Here is a 14,150-nt window from a genome sequence, read left to right as displayed (position 1 = left end):
CAGGGGGCAGGCACTAGCAGTGGGGAGACTGGCCAGTGCCACTGGCAGGAAGGAGAATGTGAGCTGAGTCTTGAAGGAAGCCTTCAAGGTATGTGGACAGCCAGTCAAAAAGCATGGAGTCTGAAGGTGAAGGGCAGTGTAAGACAAATAGGAAGCAAACCATGGTGGCCAGGGCATAGAAGGGAGGAAAATGTAAAGACTGGAAATGGCTCTAAATGCAAAACAGGACTTTCTGTGAGATCCTGGAGTTGATTGAGTAGGGACATGATATGATCCAAGCCGCTCTTTAGGAAGATCACTTTGACAGTGATAAATAAATGAGAGGAAGATTGAGTGGAGCAGGACAGAGAGCTCAAGGAGGGAGATAAAGGCTGTTGGAGTCATCTAGATGAAGGCCTGTGCCAGGGTGGTAGGTGTGAGACTAGAAAAATGGGGACATTTGTGAGAGATGTTATAAAGGTAGGAATAGCAAGGCTTGGTGACAGATTGGATATGTGGGGAGAGCATGGGTGAGGAGATGACACTGATGTTGCCAGCCTCGGTGACTGAGAGGATGATAGTGCCCTCAACTTATAAAGGAGGAAAGGATGGTTTTAATTTTGGATGTGTTGAAGTGGAGACGTCTACACGACATCTAGGAAATATTTAATAGGCTGTGATGGCAGATTGGATGTCAGGAGAAATTAGGCTAGATAAAGAAATATTAGAATCGACCACAGAGAGGTGATAATTGAACCCATGGGAGTTGAAGAGATCAACAAGAAAGACAGTATAGAAGGAGAGACAAGAAAGCCCAGGACTGAGTTTTGGGAAACACCCACAGTTAATGGGCTTGACCTAGGTGAAGGCACAGCAAAGAAAGTTGGAAAAAAAATTGGTCAAATGAGGAGGAAAACAGGAGACAACAATGTAATAAAGATTTCAAGAGCAGAGGGTATGCGGAAAGAGAGGGTGTCAATGTCAACAACAGCTTTTAGGCTGAGAAAGATGAGCACATGCCATGTGACAGACCTGTCCTAGGTGCTAAGTCCATAAAAACAAGAATGAAGCGTCTCTACCCTCAGAGAGGTTAGAGTCTTTTGTGAGGATACAACTGTACACGTACAGGTAAATTCAGATAAACGATTTGAGGGAGGGAGAGAATATTAGGAACTGGGAGGATCAGTTCAAGGAACTTAGCAGAGGAAGGTGTTATATGAGCTTATCCCTGGGGCAAGACAGGGATTCTTAGAGAAGAAAAGGCAGTCATGGGATAGGGTTTGTGCCAACATGTGAGACATATCAAATCCCAGAAGCAAGGAGTACAAGTGGGTCCATGATTTAATAGGTTTGTGAACTACTGATTGTACTTAACACAACTCATCAGTTGTGATTTTCACCAGTGTCTTTCCATAAATACCATGTAGACTATCTACCCAATGTACTAGGGATATTCCATTGGTTCTTTTACTGCTTGGTAGAATTGAAGTACCAATCTAACACTGACATTCCCCACGATGGCCCATGGACAGCTTTGCTCAATGGTGTTCAATAAGTAAATCTGCTGTGGATTTGGAAATCAGATTAACAAACTTGTAGAATCATGCAAGTATTTATAGTATTCACTCTGAGGGAACATGTAAGTTCCTCCTAGCTTGTTTACATCTACTTTGACAGTTGTTCTTGCTTAGGTGCTGTACTCAGCTGTGTTCAATAAATATGTTTAAGCTCCTACCATGTGCCAGACACTACGCTGAGTGTTGGGGATACAGAGTCTCCCCCATTCTCCCCAAAATATAGATTCTAAAATATTGGTAGGTTACTTTTAGTTGAAGATTCAGTGTTAGAAAAAGTTTACAACTTTAAAAAATGAGTATTCAGTGGAGGTTATTATTTTAGTAAAACTTTCATAATAGAAGGAAGGAGTTCCTTTTCTGGAATTTGTGGTCTCTTTTTTGGTGAAACTTTTGAGTAAATCCCACAGAATCTCTTTGTTCTAGCACAGCCTGTAACTATACAGGATTCCTCCAACCACCTCATGAATAAGCAGCCATCTAGCTTTTGCATTCTGTCATAACCAGAAGGGATTCTAGTGATGGGAAAAGAGACCTATTCTCTACTGAGAAAATTTGTTCCTTACATTTTTGAACTGCTCTCATTACTAAGACGTTCCTTATATCGAGCTGAAGTCTTCCTCTCTGCAGCCTCTTTTTTTTCCTAGTTCTGCACTCCCAGATCAAGCAGAATGAGTGTCGTTCCTCTCTAAGACATTGATCGTTCATTTCCCCTTCTTCGGGTTGTATTCTTTATCCCCTCAGTTGGGCTTTGTGTGGCAGGTCCCACCACTCCTCTAGACTTGTTTCATCCTGTGAATGTTCATTTTAAAAGACAGTGCACAACACTGAACAGGGTATTGAAGGTGTCCTGACCAAAGTAGTCTATGAACAAATTAGCTTTTTTGGCAGCCGTGTCATATTGTTGGCATATAGTGAATTTTGGTTTGATGGGAAAAACATTAAATTTGGATTCATTTTAGATTTGTAAGGAGGAGGAGGAACTGAGTTTCACATAAATTAATTGGTTTGCCCAGGGTTACATGATCAACTCAAGTCAACAAGCATTTATTAAGTGCTTACTATATACCAGACACTGCACTGAGCACTGGGAGTATGATTACAAGCCAAAATACAATCTCTTCCCTCAAGGGGAGAAGACCATACATTGATTATGATGGCTAAGAATTGGAAATTGAAGGGACACCCATCAACTGGGGCATGGCTAAACAGGCTATGGTATATGATTGTGATGGAATATTACTGTACTACAAGAAATGACAAGCAGGATGATTTCAGAAAAATATGGAAAGACTTACATGAACTGATGTAAAGTGAAGTGAATAAAACCAGGGGAACACTGCACACAGCAACAGCAATATTGTCTGATGAAGTGCTGTGAATGACTTAGCTCTCAGCAACACAGTGATCTAAGACAATCTCCAAGGACGAATAATGAAACATCCTCTCCACCCCCGGAGGAAGAACTGAGATTGTCTGAATACAGACTGAAACATGCTATTTTTCACTTTCTTTCATTCTTTTTCTTTTATTCAAGTCTTCTTGTACAAAATGACTAATATGGAAATACTTTACATAACTGCACATGTATATCCGTTTGCTCACTGTCTTTGGAGGATAGAATTTGGAACTCAAAACTTTCAAAACGTGTTAAAATTTTTTTAACATATGATTGGAGAAAAATAAGATATATACAAAGGTATTTTTTTTTTAAGGAAGCTGAAAAAGTAGAAAGGGTAAAGAGAGATAAAGGTACCCAATATGAGGCATTGTAGAGAAAGTCTGGGAGAATCAAGTCTACAGAGGAGGTGCACTCTAGGAAAGGATTGAAGGTGTGATTGCCTAGGCCTCCTCCTTAATGGAAATTCTGGGAGGAACTTGGCAATCAAAAGGCAAAGCCACAGGGTTGGAGGACACTCCCAAAGTGTTAAGTTCAGGGCTTAGAGTGAGCTTCCAGAGTTAAGAGGTTTTCTGTTTTAGAGAAAATCCAGGAATCAGGAGTATAGGAGTCAAAACCCACATCTTCCTGACCCTGAATAAAGGCATTGGTGGCTATATAAACAATAATTAAGGTTCTCTATCTTGGATATTATAATATAGTATGTGAGATTATTCCCATTGATGTTAGTTGCTGGGTCTTAAAATGGCAAAGTAAACAAGTTTCATCTGATCTTCCTGCCTCCCTTTCTATGTTCCTCTCAGACTTCCTAATTGTCACCCTTCCATGTCCAAAGCCTCACCATGGTCCTTACCAGAGCCTGGCTTCCTCTTTCTTACATATAATTTCATACTCAGTAAGTGGCTGCCCATCATGACCATTTTATGGTATTTTATATTTTAAAAGATCTTATTGGCCCATTTTAATTTCTGATTAGTGGAATGCATGAAAGACCTTTACGGACCCAGGAACCTTTGCGATGTCTCAAACAGTTTTGTGCTCCTCAAAGGCCCACTTGTAGCAGTGTGGTATGTAGCAAGAGCACTGGTTTTGTAGTTGAAAGATGGATATTCGTACTAACTAGGAGACCTTTCTCATTTGTAAAATGGATCAATTACACTCAGTGATCACTAAGGTTTGATTTTGTTTTTTTTCAATTCCAAGTGTCCCTGTTTCTAAACTTGAGACCTCCCTCCTTCTACTAGGTTATTAGCCCCTTGCTTACATCGTTTGCCATATGACCTCTTGATAACATGCCTAGATGTTTTATCTTTATCAGCAGGACAGTTCTTGGGAGCAGTTTTTAGAAAAAGTGGTACTATTGACTCTTTCCTCACCAGTGAGGGGATTTTTTTTTCTCCTGGTAGTGTCTCATTGTCAGTAAATAATGTCACAGTATATCTTTATCAGGCGAGGTCTTCTCTGTTTGAACCTGCCGTCTGATAACCCTGAGGCTGTTCTTTTCAAACCAAGGCTCGATCCCGCAGCCCCAGTTGTGATTATGTCAGCTGTTGGCTTTATCTGAACACTACCTAGGGTTCTGGGTTCCTGATCAAATCTGGTGGAATTTGGGGTTCCCCAGAGCGTTTAAGGGAACTGTGCCAGCTCAGCTGTCTTTGCAGCTTGCATACTTTAGGGAAAGCATTCTGGAGAATTTACACCTGCCAACCTGACAGCTGCCACGCATCAAATACCATCGTAGCAACTGTTGGCTCCGTCCAATACAGGCGTCCTGTTGCTTTTCTAATCACTCTTCCCCACTTAGAGGAGTTAGCCTCCTCTAAGTGTCGCTCTGAGAACAGGTAGCAGGTTCAGAAGCGCACTGTGTACTTGCTGCTGCTGTACTAGCAGGAAGCCTACTTTGGCAGTGAGAGTGCAATCAAAGTAGTGAAGAGTTTAAAAGGCCCTGCTGGCTACTCGCAGTCACAACTCCTATAATTTGCTTTAAATGCCCCTTGCTTATCTAGTACTTTGTAAATGCACCTCTCCCAAGCGCTTTCTGTTGTTGCCGGTCAGTGATTTATACTTTCTTCTATTGATACCTAAGCAGCCAGGTGTGCTTCAGGCCATTGCTGGCTTGCAGACTTCCAAACCTGAGTTTGACACCTCTAGTCTGAAGTTGAGTTTTAGCATCCTTTCGGGTTGGTGTTTTTTCTCTGCTTCATTAAGGAATACTGAGAAAATGCTGGGGAAAGTACAATGTGTTCTGTGTACAGTGCACCCGTTGTAGTTTCGCTCATAGTTCTGCACATGTGACTTTTTTACGAAACTTGAACTTGCTTTTTTGCCTTCCGGGTTGTGAAATACATGGCAGGGAGGTGTAGGCGGTGACATAGTGAGCAGCTTTCCAAGCTGCTTAGACACAGTAGTTTTTCCTGCCTCACCCACATTAGAATTGAGAAGGCCTGGGAGTGATGTGGGAGCAGATGTGTCATCGGGTCTTTCAGTATAACCAAGCCTTGAGGTGTTTGCATGTTTCATAAAGGTGGGAAAGGATGAAAAAGCATCACAGAGTCACATGGAGAGTTTAGTTTTTAAAGGACCTTTTAGAACTTGGAGCTCAATTTCCATGTGAATTTCTACTTGGAGGGACAGGAGAAAATTTGACACCTTAAAAAGTGAAGCTTTCTGTCATAGTCTTTGAGGAAATTATTTTTTTTCTTTTTTATTATATGAGGTATTCATTTTTATTGATAAATTTAATTTGGAACAATCCTTTTCAGTAGACATAATACCTTTATTTAAAGGTTAGGAGCTCATACTGATTGCAACCTATACCATATATAAATTTCTGCTTTTATAGTAAATCTTTTTTTTTTTTTAACAGAAAAAAAGTGTGTTTTAATCCTAAATGAAACCAATGGTGATCATTGTACTTGACCCAATATCTGTTTCCTTTGCGTTGTCCTCATTGATAGTACTGCCGTCATTGTAGGTAGTATTCTTGTGGCCCTGCCTTCTTTACTGGTATCAGGTTCTCTGGTGTTTGGATTGTTCTCGTCATCTTCTAGTAGATTCACACAGCACAGTTTGCCCAGTCATTCACAGTCATTGGGTCCATGGTTTGTTTCCAACTATTTACTCTAGCAAGTTGTATTCCTGTGTTTTGGTACATTTCTGTCAGCGGTATCGTGACCCCAGTTAGAGTTTGTTGGCAAAGATCCTAGAGTGGTTTTTCATTTTAGGACCTGAAGCAAACTGTTGTGATTTTCCCAGAGTTACACAGCTAAGAAGTGTCTGAAGCCAGATTTGAACTCTGAAAAATGAGTCTTCCACTGCGTCACCTGGTTGTCATTTTAGTACATATTTGGGGTATAAAATATCCCATAGTGAAATCACTAGATCAAAGGGTATGAACAGTTTAGTAACTTTTCTTGAATAATTCTAAAATGTTTTCTAGATGCAGTTAGACCAGGAAGTATAGTTTGGAAATAAGAGTGAAAGTTCATTGGCAATGGCATGTCCTCGTGGTAAGAGAATGAGGTAAGGAAAATTTCTATGGTATAAGTAGAGGCACATGTTCCGGTGCTGATTCAATAACTGCATGTGCCTTCTCTTCATAAAAATAAAAACTTGGGGTATGGATGTTGGGGGAAGCAGAGGGAGGAGTTAAATGCAGGGATAGACAAAGTATTCCTCAGGAACAAACAAGGCCTACCTCAGAGACTGGTGAAAAATAGGTAATAGAGCTGGCTAGGGCCTGAGAGTAACATGTGCAACTGAGGCTCATTTTCTTGGAAGTCACAAGGTTGGTTTTTTCCAGAATTACAGTTTTCACAAAGGTTAGGTCATGGTTACAAGTACTCTGGCCTGAGAGCCACTCTGGTGTGCCGTGCTTGTGCCAACATGTGTCTGTAGTATCTAAGTAAAGAGAGAAAAGCAGAGTCCATGCAGTGTGTAGCTGCAGCCCACACTCCCCACCTTTGTAACATGCTAGCACACTTAGCCCTAAGTCAGTGAATGAACTTACCTCAAAGTTTTACAAGCTCTGATTTGGTTTTGCCATGTATCTCCTAGAGAACTAAGTAATGGGATTTCTCCTGACTCTGGTTACTCTGTAACCAGTTTCAGGTTTATCTTTAAACTCCTATCACCCCTAATTTAGACAAGATGGTATGAAATAAAACAGGAAGTCTCAAGGTCAGTTATTCTTTTGTGTCATCTATTCATGGTTTCAACAAATCGCCTTCCAAAGCTGTGGTGGCTTGTTGAGGTTTTTCATTTTCCTAGAATCGTAGCAGCACAGCATTGAAGGGCCCTCAGAGGCTTTTTCATCTACTTCTTGATCTGCAGCATCCATTTCCTTGGCCCCCCCAACCAAGGCAGGCAGGTGCTTTATTGGAAAAGAGCCTTTAAGGATTTTGTATTGCCTATAATTTTTAGTCAGTTATGTGACTATAACATTATGTGATCTGTGGTAGAATGTTGCTTATGAAAGCCTACCTTTCTCATGTCTTTTCAAGGACAACCTCATTACGCATATAAATTATCTTTACATTCTCTCCAAGATTTTTCTGGAGCCTGGAAAGTAGGGACATGTATCAGTAGTTATTGAAATCTTTGTCAGTTTTTTTTTTTTAGTAATAGTATTAATTTTTTTCTAAGTATATCATATTATCCCATTTTCCAACTATTTAAAGTCTACAGAAGCCTGTCATTTCCAGTCTAGATTGTCTTTGTGGAACTTGGTTTCATCCAGCTACTTTTCTTGGCTTCCCCACGCCTCCTGCTGTTTATATTTCCTCATGTAGCCAGTCAAAGGCTGTGATTTTACACTCAAAATATTGTGACCCCCCCATCACTGTAAACCCATCTTTTTCTCCATGTCTTCTCATTGTTCTAAAAGCCAGTATCACTCCTCTTCTACCCTCATTCCCCATGAGATTTAACAGATGAGTTTACATTTTAAACTGATGGTATCCTTATCTGTTATATCTCTCTTTACTTGGCAAGAAAATCATGTGTTTTTTTGGATAAGAAAGATTTTTCTCGGCTTTTTTGACCATCTTGTGACAATTTATTTATATGAGTGAAAATTATATGATAGTATCTGTTTCTTTATCCACTTCCCCTATGGTAACATCAATAGTTTAAGACTGATTAGAACTATTTCATTTGAACAGCATGTCCTCTTATTTTTACTCTTTTAATATAGTGATGATTTTAATCTTTTCTTTCACAAGTCTGTGGTCTGACTATACATACAAAGTTAATTTGGATGTTAACTTACATCTGTAACCGGTCTATTGACTGTTAGCGTGACAAAAGTGAAATTGATTACGCTCATCATATCCAGTGCCTCTTAACTCTCTGAAGAAAACACTTATGGCATTCAGCCTTTGGCTCTTTCTGTTTCTTAATGCTGTGCTGTATTTCCCAACGTACTTTTAGCCAGCTTTGCAGTGACATCACCAAATTTTATGTATATGTTTATGTATATGCTGATTTAATTTGAAGGGTCTTACTGAGGTCTTCGAAATGTTCTGTCTCCTCATCTGCTGCAACAGATTGTGTCCATAACTTGTGATTATTTTTATGATGTTCTTATGGTGAAGGAAAGTGACTAAATATTCCATAGAATTTTTTTTGTTGCCTTTGCATAAAGAGTAAAATCAGCTCTGCCAAACCCTTTATTCACATCTCCAAGGAGAGCTTGGAAGTCATTCTTCCATTTTACGTCAACATCTTTATCTTATGTTTTCATTGCTAGATATTGTCAATGCTGATCTAATTCATTTCCCCCAGGAGTATGTTCACTTATTGGTCACTAAAAGAGGGTCTTACAGTTAGAACAGCAGTATCTAAGGTAGTGTTTTTAAATAGTCTTAGGATGGTGGGGTGCTTAACAGCTTCTGTCAATGCCCCAGAGAAGAGGTCCTTTGTATTGTTGTACTTGATTTATTCCATATGATGCTTTGGCCAAAGAATTCATCACTGTAGTGATGGAGCCTTTCTGTACACTTAAGTAAATCCTCAGGAAGCATACGCAGTCTGTTGCCAGAACCCTGTTCAAAACCTTTCCACTGTGGTAGAAATCTGCTGAACTTACATTCTTGCTAATCTGCTGCAGTCACTCCTGCTCACCTGCACAGTAAAATCACAGTTTGACTCAGCCCTTCTGCTGTATCAGTCACCATTCCCACTGGTAAAAAAAAAAAAAAGGTAGGGGGAGAGGGGAAGGATGGTACTTAACATCCCTCAAATAGAGTTAAGAATGGGTATCTGTTGAATTGTTACCAGTGAGGCAAATCCAAGTATAAATATTGGTTAAATAAAAATTGTTTAACATTAAAAGATTATGTACAAATTTTGCAGCACTCTGAACCTTTCTTCTCCCTCTCTTCTTTGTAGGTGGATTCACCAATGAATCTGAAGCATCCCCATGACTTGGTCATATTAATGAGACAAGAAACGACAGTTAACTACCTCCGAGAACTGGAGGTGAGCGTGGATGGAGTAGATGATTAATCAGAGGCGAGAACCTGTCCCTTATAAAGGCTGCTGCTTGATTTCAGAAAAGATCTTTAGACCACTCCCTTTAGCCTAAGTGTCCTGCTCAGAAGAATGTTTTTAATGCATAAAATAAAGTGCATAGGATTACAAAGAAACCCAAGTGTACTGAAATACAGTTATCCAAAAACAAATTTAAAAAACCCAACTACTTTTTTGTAAATTCATAAACTCCAGGGTAAGATCCTACTATAAACAAAGGTGAAAAGGTAGGAGGGAAAGGGGAGAGAGGGAGTTAATGTAATAATACAAAGCCCAATCTGAGAAATAGTAAAAAGACAGCTTGTTGTAATAACCTACGGTTAGGAAACCTCGGTTTTCACCTGACTCGTTCTGTGACTCACTAGAACTTTGAAGTGGACTCTTATTGTCTCCCCACTTGAGTTTCCCCATTGATGTCAGGAATGTCCACGTATTTGCAACCTTTGTACCTCACCAGAATAGCGTTCAGTTTAGTGAGAAAATGTTTATAAAGATCTCCTTGGAAGACAGGTATTGTCAAAGTGTAAGAGATCACTCATTTTAAATTATAAAATACCAGCTAAAGTATTGTCAGCTAGGAAGATCTATTCTGAGGTGAAGTCATTCTTTGGGAAGTTATTTTGCATCCTGAAAATGTGAAATTGATTGCTTCTGACAAAAATCTGTCCTTTGCTAATTATATCTCCTTTTTTTAGCTAACTTTGGGCTAAGCTTTCTGAAACTGTATTTGCTATAAGCTGATTTTATTTCATAGTAACAGTACAATATCAGGTCATTTTCAATAAGGTTCCTGGTAAACATTCACATTTGGAAGGTCAGGGTCAGTCACCAGGCATACTTATTAAGTGCTTGCTGTTTGCCAAGCACTCTGATAAGTGCTGGGATTACAAAAGAAAGCAAACACAGTGTCCTTCCCTCCAAGGTGTTCCCGTTTTAATATTTAATGAAAATAACTAGGTACATCCAAGATCTATGCAGAGTAGATGGAAGCTGCTCTAAATGGAAACAGCCAGCTAGGGAAGGGCTTTCAATGCAGGACTTTATATGTGATCTTGGAGGGAATATTGAGTTGGGGTGCGGAGATGCAGGAGACTCAGGGAGGGAGTGGGTCACATGTCAGTTCCATGTTTTAGATTTGGTAAGCTGAGTGAAGGATGGCTTAGAGAGGATAGAGGCTTGAGGCAGGAGACTATTTAAAAAGTATTGCAACAGTCCAGGTGACAGATGTTGAAGATCTATTCTAGAATGGCAGCTGTGGAAATGGAGAAAAGGGGATGTACATTTGAGGTGTTCTGGAGGTAAGCAGCAAGATTGAATCTGTGGGGTAAGAATCAAGGGGGACCCCAAGCTTTCCAGCCTGAATGTCCGGCCCTTGACATTTGAGGAAAGTTAGGAAATGGATTTGACTTCAGGCTTTAAGGGAGGAACATGAAGGTACAGGAAAAAAAAACAACTTTAAAAGAAACTAAGTAAATCTGTGATAGAGACTGGTATGATATTGGAGCATTTGGGAGCTAGAAAGATAATCTTATCTTATCCCAGACTCAAAGATGGCAGCGGCCCAAGATCTAGAACTCCAGTCTTTGGAGGCACAGACCGTCATTCCTTGTCCTACACATTATGTCACTGATTTTTATGAAATGCCTGATTTTAAGTACAGAAATATGACTCCAGGGGAGGGGGAGTGGAGGGAGAAAGGAAGCTCTGACTTGACTATATTGTCATCATATGTATTGTTTGTATATAAAACCATGAACACTTTTTCATTTCTTAGGGAAAAAGGTTTTTGTTTTAGAACTTTTTAGCTTTTTCAGAATTTCTCTGTACAAAGAGGAAACATTTCTAACACTTCCCTGAAATAAAGCCCTTCTTTCCATAACTATTCACCTGTTGCCACCATCCCTTATAAAGTATGTGGTAATAGTCATTTTTAAAGTCTATGAGGACTATTTTATTTGTAGTTGTGGATTTCATTTTTTTTTGCCTTGAATCATCTGGGGTATCTGTCTCATCTTTGAGCACAGGGCATTCAGCAAGATCATGCCTTTAGGAATCTATCATAGAGCAGGGATGTATGCATATGCATGTGTCCCTGCATGTGCACATGCAATATGGTTGTACATATATGCAGTGTAAGTGCCAGCATTACAAAGGAAGGCAAACAGCGTCCTTTCCTCCAAGGAAGCTGTACAGTATAGTTATCGCTGCCCTCCCCCATCATTTTTTAGAATTTGTTATTGATCTAGCATCAAAGAATAAGATTAATCATGGCATCTGTCTGCCCGAGGAAATCATTGTCGCTAAGTGCATACGCCAAGCAGATGTGGTCAGTTGTGCTGTGCTAGTCGTATACAAACTGGATACGTTTCATTTCTGTTTTCATTTCATTTCAACAGAAGCAATTAGTAGCTCAAAAAATTCACATAGAAGAGAATGAGGACAGAGATACAGGCCTGGAGCAAAGGCATAATAAAGAAGACCCAGACTGCATAAAAGCCAAGGTGCCCCTTGGGGACCTGGACCTGTATGATGGCACATACATCACCTTGGAGAGCAAAGATGTCAGGTAATGAGTCCCCATCTGGCCTGGAGGGCAAGTGTTAGGAGATACACTTTCCTTTGATGAAATTGACGGTGTCGTTAGAAATCATCGTAACCTTATTTAAGTCACAGCTGTTTGCTCTCCCTGAAATTTGGGAAACCTAAAAATAGCACATGACATCACAGGTGACGGTGATACCAAAATGTTTTCATACCAGTGTCTTACACATACGCCGTAATGCTAGGTGACCGTCCATTTTCCCTGTTCTTGGCCTCACTCTTTTTTTTTTCCTCAAGCAGTATAATGTTTGGCTTGTAACCTAAAGTGACAACTTCTCCTAAGTCAGTGCTCTCTGTCTGTAGTGAGACCTCAAGAGCATTTTTCTGTCATGGAGCTTTTCAGCAGACAGTCTGATGAATTCCATGGACCCCTGCGCAGAATAATGTTTTTAAGTGCTTAAAATATAATACATGAGTTTACAAATGAAACCAATTATGAAAACAGTTATCAAAAAAATGTTTTTATTCACAGACCCCAAATTAAGACCCCAATCTTGTTTTAGTTGACATCCAAGCTTTTGGACAACGAGGAATTTTCTCTGACCAGATTCAGATCATCAGTTTTGTGTTTACCTTTGGGGCTGGCCAGAATTTAATTTAGGGACATCAAACTATGCGAGTCATTTATATGAAATCCATCTGTAGCTTCTAAGTACCATGATTTCTGTTGCCCTTACTATCCTCAACAAATTATTGAGTGCCTGCAGCATTTAAGGTACTGGGGTAAGTGCTCAGGAGAGGGCCAGTATGAAAGGGAGAGAAAGAGAGCCAGTGGGCATTTGTGTTCTTGGAGGACACATCCCTCTTTTTTTGGTGGGGAAATGAGGAACAACAGGAGGGCAAGGGCAAGTCACCATCAGAGGCAGGCACTTTGTTGGCTTGAGGGTGGCGAAGGAATTGCAGTGTGCAGTGGACATGCACAAGTGACTGTGATATTAAAATGAAATGTGTCAGTAAGGCTCATTGTAAAATAAAGTCATCCTTTCTCCAGAGCTAACCCATAGTAAAAGCCAGTAAATCTTGTTGGATTTTTCACTTAGTATTGCTTGTGTAGAAAGGATAAGTTAAGCTTATCCACTAAACATTTGGAAAAACTGTTGCTGGTGTTCCTTCTGTCACATATTATTTTTTTCCATCCTTAGCTCATCACCTTTATTTTAGACTCTCAGTATTTGGTCTTAAGAACATCTGTGTTGTTAGAAAGGCAGGAATGTTGACATATTGATTAGAAGGTCGACATGTTGTAAAGTTGTAACTCAACTAAGGAGAAAGGTCGGCTGGTGTAAATCCTTTGGTGTGCATTTAACAAGGGCTTTCTAGATTGTTTGACACGTGCTTTTTTATCCCAGCCCCGAAGACTATATAGACACAGAGTCTCCTGTTCCTCCAGATCTTAAGAAACCAGATTGTACAAAAATTCTAGAGCTTCCCTACAGCATCCATGCTTTTCAGCACTTACGAGTAAGTAGAAAATGAGCAAAAAAAATCACATCATATTTCAGATTTCTTTTTTCCCACTTCCCAAATCATTTCTGTAACTTTCCTGGTTCTTCAAACGCCTCCACCGTGGACGCTAGAGTTCTTAACAAATGATAGCTCTTGTGTTAGTTGCTTTTTTTACGTGTGTCGTCATCCAAGTTTCCCTTCCTCTCTTACAGGGTGTACAAGAAAGAGTTAATCTCTCTGCACCTCTTCTACCTAAGGAGGATCCAATCTTCACTTACTTATCCAGACGATTGGGAAGGAGTATAGAAGACATAGGTCACCGCATCCATGAAGGGCTAATGAAGGTGGGAGTTCCCACTCAGTTACAAGACCAACCCTTTTCACAACTGCCTTTCAACTAGTGCTATTGCTCTTCTGGAAAACAGTTGTTTCACTTCTGTTTATGTGAGGGTTATTGTCAATGTTACCTGTGTAGATACTGAGCATGTGATTAATGGAAGACCAGGAGAAAAAAGTTTTGATAGCACAGGTTTAGATGGCATGGGAAGGTGGAGAAGAAAGTTTTATTTGAATTTCTTCAATTCAGTTAAACAGAAGAATTTTATTGCAGCCAGTAGTAG

The 14,150-nt window shown here is 39.9% G+C and overlaps 1 protein-coding gene across 4 annotated transcripts in view; it reads left to right on the top strand.

The window, feature by feature from the left end:
- The window catches only part of TTC17 (tetratricopeptide repeat domain 17), a 109,996-nt gene that overhangs the window by 18,320 nt on the left and 77,526 nt on the right, over positions 1-14,150 (top strand). For 3 of the 4 annotated variants that reach the window (XM_072618442.1, XM_072618440.1, XM_072618439.1), the window contains exons 2-5: positions 9,343-9,432; positions 11,880-12,049; positions 13,434-13,545; positions 13,743-13,874. In XM_072618442.1, coding sequence (XP_072474543.1) covers positions 9,343-9,432; positions 11,880-12,049; positions 13,434-13,545; positions 13,743-13,874 — 504 coding nt within the window. Of the gene's footprint in view, positions 1-6,396; positions 6,475-9,342; positions 9,433-11,879; positions 12,050-13,433; positions 13,546-13,742; positions 13,875-14,150 lie in introns of those variants that run through there. The other variant, XM_072618441.1, reaches the window with a different exon arrangement.

This window comes from Notamacropus eugenii, chromosome 6 (genome assembly GCF_028372415.1).
Source record: "Notamacropus eugenii isolate mMacEug1 chromosome 6, mMacEug1.pri_v2, whole genome shotgun sequence".
In the NCBI taxonomy this organism is placed as follows: domain Eukaryota; kingdom Metazoa; phylum Chordata; class Mammalia; order Diprotodontia; family Macropodidae; genus Notamacropus; species Notamacropus eugenii.
Note: the sequence above shows the minus strand (reverse complement) of the source record. Positions and strands in the feature narration are given on the sequence as shown.